Source organism: Rhinopithecus roxellana, chromosome 20 (assembly GCF_007565055.1).
Source record: "Rhinopithecus roxellana isolate Shanxi Qingling chromosome 20, ASM756505v1, whole genome shotgun sequence".
NCBI classification, from domain to species: Eukaryota; Metazoa; Chordata; class Mammalia; order Primates; family Cercopithecidae; genus Rhinopithecus; species Rhinopithecus roxellana.
In genome coordinates, this window is record NC_044568.1 from 48613499 (window position 1) to 48622521 (window position 9023).

The 9023-nt window shown below is 44.3% G+C and overlaps 1 protein-coding gene across 1 annotated transcript in view; it reads left to right on the forward strand.

The window, feature by feature from the left end:
* HS3ST2 (heparan sulfate-glucosamine 3-sulfotransferase 2) overlaps nt 1–8794 on the forward strand; it is a 107668-nt gene extending 98874 nt beyond the window's left edge. Inside the window, exon 2 of the mRNA XM_010358207.2 lies at nt 6983–8794. Within this exon, the coding sequence (XP_010356509.1) occupies nt 6983–7601 (619 nt within the window). The 3' untranslated portion in view covers nt 7602–8794. The remainder of the gene's footprint in view (nt 1–6982) is intronic.
* Nucleotides 8795–9023: the final 229 nt, after the last annotated feature.

Here is a 9023-nt window from a genome sequence, read left to right on the forward strand (position 1 = left end):
GTGCCACTGTACTGCAGCCTGGGAGACAGCAAGACCCTGTGTCAAACAAACAAACAAACAAACAAACAAACAAACAAACACAAACCAGCATGAGAGAAGTGGAATGCAGGCCATTGAGAAGTTCCAGAATGGTTTGGGAAGGGTTAGGAATTTGTAAAGGGGATGAGGGCTTCAATGCATAAATGGATTAGATAGGTTGCTGACTCCATTTAAATTTCAAATATATTGATAAAGACCTTACTTGTGCCATGGATTGTGGTAGACTCTGGAGACACAGCTGCAATTAAGATACACCCTGACCTGCCCTCATGGAATTTATAATCAAGTGGTGAGTATAGCTTCAACAGAAAATAAGTGTCTTAGTCCATTTTCTGTTGCTCATAACAGATTACCTGAAACTGGATGATTTATAAAGAAAATGAATTTATTTCTTACAGTTATCAAGGTTGAGAAGTTCAAGGTCAAGGGGTTCCATCTGGTGAGGACCTTCTTGCTGGTAGGGGCTCTCTGTAGAGTCCTGAGGCAGCACAGGGCATTAAATGACAAGGGGATTGAGTGTGCTCACTTACTAGCTCAGATCTCTCATCCTTTTCTTATAAAGACACCAGTTCCACTCCCATGATAAACCACTAATTCATTAACACATTAATCCTTTAATTCATTAATCCATGAATAGATGAATCCATTTGTGAAGGCAGACCCTCATGACCCAATCACCACTTACAGTCCCCACCTCCCAATAGTACCATGTTGAGGATTAAATTTCAACATGAGTTTTGGAGGAGACAAATATTCAAACCATCACAAGAGGCCAGACTGTAAAAGACAGGTTAAAATTCTTGGATTGCAAGCAACAAAAACCAACTCTAATTTAAAATAGTAGAAACTTACTGGAAGGATGTGTAGTAATTCACAGAATCCAGAAGAAAGGGGAAGAGCCAGGTCTCGGAAAGGGCAAGAACCTAGATAGCTGCAGGGATTTGGCAACAGAAACTAATGAGGAATCTCTTCTAGGGTTTTATATCTGATTGGAATTTCAATCTTTATGACACCTTTTTAGTCTTTGTAACACAATTGGTTCCCAATAGCCTAACTTTGGACATGTACCCCCACCCTTGGCCCACCAAGATTTTGTCCAAAGCTGGAGTGGTAGTCCTCAAGGAAAAATCTGGGGCTGTTACCAGATGTAGGGAAAATAGTTTCTAAGCAAGTTAAAATAACAGATGGGAGGAAAGTCCAAACAATGAGCATTAGATTATTCTTTCAGTAACTTTTGCAGAGCTACATAGAAAACAAAGGAGGCAAAAACTTAAAAGGGTTGCAGGGTGAGAGAAAAGTTCAGCTGTTTGCTAGCAGCTGGAAACAAGTAAGCAAAATTTAAATAGTGACATAAAGGAGAAAGATGAGCCCCAAGGCAAAGTCTAATCACGCCTTCCTCCAATGTGCACAGGGCATGGGAAGGTATACGCAGTACCTTTGCACATTATCATCACACAGAACTTCAACACTCTATTCCAATGACACAAGGAGAAATAAATATTCAAGGGTGTTTTTTGATGGGATAGAGAAAATTTGAAGTACCCAGGAGCCCTCTGACTTGTGGCATGACTACAGCGTGTTTGCAGCCTGATTTTTGTATCTTCTTTAGTATTTGCCATTTGGTTTTGCAACTGATAACACCAATTAGAAATTAGAAGGGTAGGCTGAGTGCGGTGGCTCATGCCTGTAATCCTAGCACTTTGAGAGGCCAAGGTGTGTGGATCATCTGAGGTCGGGAGCTCGAGACCAGCCTGACCAACATGGTGAAACCCTGTCTCTACTAAATGCAAAAAAGTAGCTGGGTGTGGTGGCACATGCCTGTAATCACAGCTACTTGGGAGGCTGAGACAGGAGAATTGCTTGAACCCGGGAGGCAGAGGTTGCAGTGAGCTGAGATTGTGCCATTGCACTCCAACCTGGGCAACAAGAGCAAACCTCCGTCTCAAAAAAAAAAAAAAAAAAAAAAAAGGAAATTAAAGAAAAAGAGAAATTAGAAGGATGGAGCTTCACTTTAGTGCACAGATGGGGGAATAATGTGGTACTTTGGAGATCACTGGATTTGGTCAGCATTTTCCAAACTGGTAACAAAAAGAGATGTTAATTGGTGCTTCACAGCTCTATAGTCAAGTAAGCTTAGAAAATCTGTCCTCAATTCCTTTCTTGGATATTCTTTAGCGTATTGAAGGATATTGCAAAGGAATCTGTTTAGTGGCAAGTCAAGTCAATTTCCTTGTGCTGGGAAAGACCTTTATTTCAATAGCCCCTGTAGAGTTTGGGAAGTCTTTAAACACAGTTTAAATGCACTGTTACCCTTATGTAATTTCATCTATTCCTGTCATACAGGCCAATACCTAATTACCATATATGCCACAGTCACGATATAATATGTCCTGATTTCTAAGAAAATCCAGCCAAAGAATTCTATTCAAGTGCCCTTGTGATTGTTTGCACATAATGCAAACTATCTACTCAATACTACTTTATCAAAATTAGTTCTACTCAAGTTTTAAAAAATTGTTTTTAATTGTTCTACTCAATACTAATAAATACTATTTTTTTAAATTGTCCTACTTAATACGAATAAGTACTATTTCAATCAACCAGAAAGGGTCCACATAGACTTTGGGCCTGGAAGTAAGAGATCAGTTGTATCAGCCTAGCAATGAATTAGAAGGTTCAAGGCGCTAATGGGTGTGTTTGCAGGAAAGGCAGAAGGGGAAGGGATCTAAGCACAGGTGGATGGGTGAGCCCTTGTGTACCTTGTTCTCTGAGACTAGCAGGAGGGACTCAGGATGGTTGCACATAAGGATCAGCTTTAAGCTGGAGTAGAGGCAGATTGAAGGAGTTGAGGTGTTAGATTGAAAGCTTATGCCTTTCTAGTGTCATGGGAGACTAGCTGCATATTAAGGATGGATGACAGGATTCAGGCTGGGAGTGTATGGTGAGAATTGGAAACATTTACTATGAAAAATGATGGAAAGGGCCTGATAAGACAAATATAAGATCACTGAGCAGTATTGAAGATTCAATGGAAGCTAGAATCCATGAACATAGTAAGGATCTACTTGTAAATGCCAGCAATTTTCTCCACTGCTGTTTGGCAACCCAGGGACAGACCTGGAAAGGAGAAAAGGCTGGAAGGATGCATTATTAGAGACTGGGGAGAGCAATTAGAATGGGAAAATGGATGAGGATGAAGATGATGCTATTGAAATGATTGTTCGTTGGGTCCAGGGAAGGTATGGAATAAAGTGAAATCAAGAGAATTTGAAAATGGGTATAAGAAGTTTGAGACTGGAAAAGGTAGAAAGGGACGAGGTTGTAATCTGTAGTTTCCTGTGGTTGCCACAACAAATTACTGCAAACTGGGTGGCTTAAAACAACAGAAATGCATTATTTCACAGTTCTAGAGGATAGAAGTCTGAGACCAAATTGTTCACAGGGTTTGTTCCTTCTGATTGCTCTGAGAAGAATCTGCCCTGTGCCTCTCTCCTAGCTTCCGGTGGCTGCTTGTGGCAATCCTAGGTGTTTATGGCTTGTAGATATCTGACTTCACACTCTGCCTTCGTCTTCAGGTCACCATATTTAATGTGTGACTCTTCCTCCCTTCTCTTACAAGGACACTCGTCACTGGGCTTATGGCCCACTCTAATCCAGGATGATCTCATCTGCAAGTCCTTAATTACATCTACAAAGACCCTTTTGCCAAATAAGGTCACATTCAAAGGTTCTGGGTGGACTGGGCATGGTGACTCACACCCATAATCCCAGCACTTTGGGAGGCCAAGGCAGGCAGATCTCTTGAGCCCAGGAGTTCAAGACCAGCCTAGGCAACATGGTGAAACCTTGTCTCTACAAAAAATACAAAAATTAGCCAAGAGTGGTGGCGAGTGCCTGTAGTCCCAGCTACCCGGGAGTTGTCAGATGGGAGGATCACCTAAGCCAGGGGAGATTGAGGCTGCAGTGAGCCCTGATGGTACCACTGTACTCCAGCCTGGGTGACAGCTTGAGACTCTGTCACACACACACACACAAAACCCAAAACAGAACAAAGGTTGTGGGTGGACATATCTTTTGGAGGGTCACCATTCAAACTTCTACATAGTCTTAGAGTGAAATTTCTGAATTAACCACTTCAGAGTTAGGCAAATTTCCATGACATGACCCATGGTATGGCCGTGAAAAAGAGTTGGTGAAGGAAAGAGAAAATGGAAATACTTGGAGTAGCAAAGGTCAAAGAACTGTGAGGCCAGGGTATTGGGTGGAGAGAGTGATAGGAGCCGGGAAGCAGAAAGCTAAGAACTGGGAGTTGATATTCCAAAGGATGCGAGAATGAATGTTCTGGGGGTTGGTAAATCATAGTGTTAGTGATGCAGGGCAGGCAAGCCTCGGGGAGTTCTTGGCTTTGCCCAGGAAAGAATTCAAGGGCAAGCCAGTGTTGTTAGACAAGCAACTTTTATTGAAGCAGCAGTGTACAGCAGAAGCAGAGGCACTGTTCCTTGCAGAGAAGGGCTACCCTACAAGGGTAGTGTATAGGCAGAATATCCAGAGTAGCAGCTTGGAGGCAGTTCTGCAGTCATATTTATACCCACTTTTAATTACATGCAAATTAAGGGGCAGATTAGGCAGAAATTTACCACCCTAGGAAAAGGATGGTAACTTCCAGGTCATCAGGTTGTTGCCATAGAAAGGGATGATCACTTCCGGGCGTTGCTATGGCAGTGGTAAGCTGACAGGGCACACTGGTGGGCGTGTCTTGTGGAAAGCTGCTTCCACCTCACCCTGTTTTAGCTAGTCCTCAATTTGGTCCCATATCCAAGTCCTGCCTCTGGAGTCTAGACCCGCCTCCTACCACATTAGGCTTGGGAAAGGTGTTTCTCAACTCTGTCTTCCCATTAAAATGATCTGAGGAACTTTATATAAGTATATCTCCCCCCTGAATATTTTGAATCAGTTGTTCTAGGACAGAGCCCAGACATATTTGAAAGAGAGAAGAAAAAAAGAGAGAGAGAGAGAGAGAGAGAGAGAGAGAGAGAGAAGGAAGGAAGGAAGGAAGGAAGGAAGGAAGGAAGGAAGGAAGGAAGGAAGGAAGGAAGGAAGGAAGGAAGGAAGGAGGGAGGGAAGGGGAAGGAAGGAAGGGAAAGAGAGAGAGAAAAAGAAAGAAAGAGAGAGAGAGAGGAAGGAAGGAAGGAAAGAAAAGGAAGGAAAGGAAAGGAAGGAAAAAGGAAGGAAAGGAAAAGAACTTCTCGGGTAGTTCTAAGGCGCAGCTAGAATTAAGAAAAATGCACGTAAGGATCAACGGTGACCTTCATCAAGAAGTAGCGGTTGGGAACCAGGGATGCTCCCCTCCATCAAGGTCTGAATGAGATGCTCCCGGGAAAGAGACTTCAGTGCTTCTTCCCAGATCCCTTAAGGTCTCAAGCAGAGCCAGTAAATTAAAAAACAAGGGAAAGAGAGGTTACATAGCCTGGCTCCTGACTGAGGTCCCAACCAGCCTGGAGTTCTTGGCTTGTTCAAGCCTACACAAAGGATGTATTTCAACCGTTTTTCAGCAGAAGAAGACGTCAGAACTCATATCTAAAACAGTTGCTATTCCTGCAAGACAAGACTTTTTCCCCAAAAAAAGATTTTCTTAATATATTTGGAGAAATATCTTTTGCCAGAACAATATTCAGTGGCTTACTTTGTAATTTTTGAATATGTAATAAATGCATTAAAATTTTCAAGCAGTTTTAAAGGTTATAAAATAAAAAGTAATTCTTATCCAGGTGCAGTGGCTTGTGCCTATGGTCCCAACACTTCGAGAAACCAAGGCAGGAGGATCACTTGAAGCTTGGAGTTTGAGACCAGCCAGGGCAACATAGTGAGACCCTATCTCTACAAAAAAAATGCAAAAAATAAGCCAGGCATGGTGGTTTACACGTGTAATCTCAGCTGCTCAGGAGGCTGAGGAAGGAGAATCACTTGAGCCCAGGAATTCAAGACCAGCCTGGGCAACACAGTAAGACTCCATCCTACAAAAAATTGTTAAAAATCAGCCAGGAGTGGTAGCATGAGCCTGTAGTCCCGGCTTCTTGACATGAGAGGATCAGTGGAGCCCTGGAGTTCGAGGCTTCAGTGAGCCATGATTGTAACTCTGCATTGCACCTTGGGAGATACAGTGAGACCTTGTCCCTTAAAAAAAAAAAAAAAAGAAAAGTAATTCTCATTTATCCCTCATCTTCTAATTCTGCACTCACCTTGAGTTTCCTCCCTAGAAGCAACTGCTTTTATTGGTTCCTTATGTAACCTTCCTAAGATGTACAAGCTGTATCTTGCCTATTTTCATTTAACACTGTATGTTGGAAGTCATTCCATATTAATGCATACAGATCTACCTAACCCTATTAATTGGCTATTCCACAATTTATTTAGCTCACAATGATGGATGCTTAGATTGTTTCCAGTCTTGAAGCAAACAGGTTAAACATTAAATAAGAAAAAAAGCCTGTGATCCCAGCACTTTGGGAGGTTGAGGTGGGAGGATTGCTTGAGCCCAGGTGTTCGAGACTAGCCTGGCAACATAGTGAGACCCTGCTCTACAAAAAAATAGAAAAACTTAGCCAGGCATGGTGGTGCACACCTGTAGTACCAGCTACTTGGGAGGCTGAGATGGGAAGATAGCCTGATCCCAGGAGTTGGAGGCTGCAGTGAGCTGTGACTGTACCACTGCACTCCAGCCTGGGCAACAGAGTGAGACCCTGTCTCAAAATAAAAGAAAAAAAGAAAAGAAAAGAAAAGCAACAAGATTTAAAGTGAGTCCCTCACCAGGTGAGAGCTTTGAATGGAACAGAGGCGAGGAGGGGGATGCAACAGGTCCCTGGGTGGAAGGGCTGATGTAGCTGGGCCTGAGGCCTGGCCCCAGGCAAACCTATTTGATGATGTGTTCCTTCTGCCCACACAGGAGCCTGATGCCCAGGACCCTGGAGAGCCAGATCACGCTCGAGAAGACGCCCAGCTACTTCGTCACTCAAGAGGCTCCTCGACGCATCTTCAACATGTCCCGAGACACCAAGCTGATTGTGGTCGTGCGGAACCCTGTGACCCGCGCCATCTCTGATTACACCCAGACACTCTCCAAGAAGCCCGACATCCCGACCTTTGAGGGCCTCTCCTTCCGCAACCGCACCCTGGGCCTGGTGGACGTGTCGTGGAATGCCATCCGCATCGGCATGTACGTGCTGCACCTGGAGAGCTGGCTGCAGTACTTCCCGCTAGCTCAGATTCACTTCGTCAGTGGCGAGCGACTCATCACTGACCCGGCCGGCGAGATGGGGCGAGTCCAGGACTTCCTGGGCATTAAGAGATTCATCACGGACAAGCACTTCTATTTCAACAAGACCAAAGGATTCCCTTGCTTGAAAAAAACAGAATCGAGCCTCCTGCCTCGGTGCCTGGGCAAATCAAAAGGGAGAACTCATGTACAGATTGATCCTGAAGTGATAGACCAGCTCCGGGAATTTTATAGACCTTACAATATCAAATTTTATGAAACTGTTGGGCAGGACTTCAGATGGGAATAAGCCCATGAGAGGAAAGGGCTCTCAAGGGTTCTTCTGCTTATCTCTTCCATGAGATTTGCTCCCAGACCCTCTGATCTTCTCCCTCCAACAAATCTCAGCTCCAGCCCCCTTTCCCACCTTGAGCTGCATCATCTTGGAACCAGGAAGCCCAGCTAAAGCTGAGAGAACAGAAAGTCCCTGCCACTATCTCTCATCAGTCTGTTCAAGCAAAGTTGATCTGCTCCTGGCATGTCCAGTAAATTCCAGAATCATTCTCCTTTCTGCCCATAAGGGGCCTTGGGGAATTGCTTTAAGAAGAGTGAATGTTCCAGTGATGATAGATACTATAAGCGATGATGGTTCTGTTGCTATGGGCACAGCGGTCAGTCTCTGTCATTGTCCATGCAGGAGTGGCCTTGTTAAATCCAAGTGGCATGTATCTTCCCTCTGAGCTTCATTTCTTCAAGATGCTCTGGGTGGTGGGATGGGAGACCATCCTTAGCCTTCCTGAGACCTTAGCAATTCATTGAGAGATTGCAAAGCTGAAAGCACCTCCAGCCACTCCTGGGAGACAGACCCTTTGGTGATGAAATAAACCATTGACTTCAGAGCCTGTGGTCTCAACTGTGCTTGAAAAACACTGTCTCTGAAAACACTTTGTGATTCTCCCTGCTCCCTGTGGACAAAAGCACATAATTCTGCTGTTACGGGTACTCTGCTCATTCGAGCTTTCATGTTCAGCATGCAATGGAATCATGCTTGTCCATGTGAAATAAATACGGCTCTCTTGTGTCCTTAATGCTGGGTTTTTCTATGTAAGCTGGGTCTGCAGCACAGTTCATTAATTCAACTTCTCCCAGTGCTAGAAGGCAGCTGGTGCTGGGGGTGGTCTAGGGGTCAGGGAGGAGGGCAAGGACTACTTGGGGCAGAGGCAAAGTGGTGGAGATGAGGAAAGAAGTTCTTGGTGGCAGAAGCTGAGACAGAAAGATCATGTGAGATCTATGGGAACACCCTCTATCTGAAACAGAAGTCTGTGTTCATTCTCTGCTTAGAAATTTTAGATCAGAAGTGCCACACTGAAGGTCCAAAGGTTGATGGGGCATCAGATATCCTTTTGTTTGGCCAGGATGATATTTTGAAATAACTGTCAACAGTTAGAAACTGGGAGCATTCGTATGTAAAAAATATGGATTTCCAGCTTCCTATTAAAAAAAGAGAGAGAGACTTGACTACACTAAGCCCGCCCCACATCATGGCAACAATTGGCTGCTGCCTTTGGATGGAACCTGCACTCCCCAGTTTTACAGCTCCCATGTAGGCACCCTCCTTTGCTGACTTGTCATTTGCTGGGCTCTTGTAGGCATTTGAGTTCCCAGCCCTGGCTTGAATGTATCTCATAACCTCCAGTAAAGCCCAAATCCTCCAGCATGGCACCCAAGACGA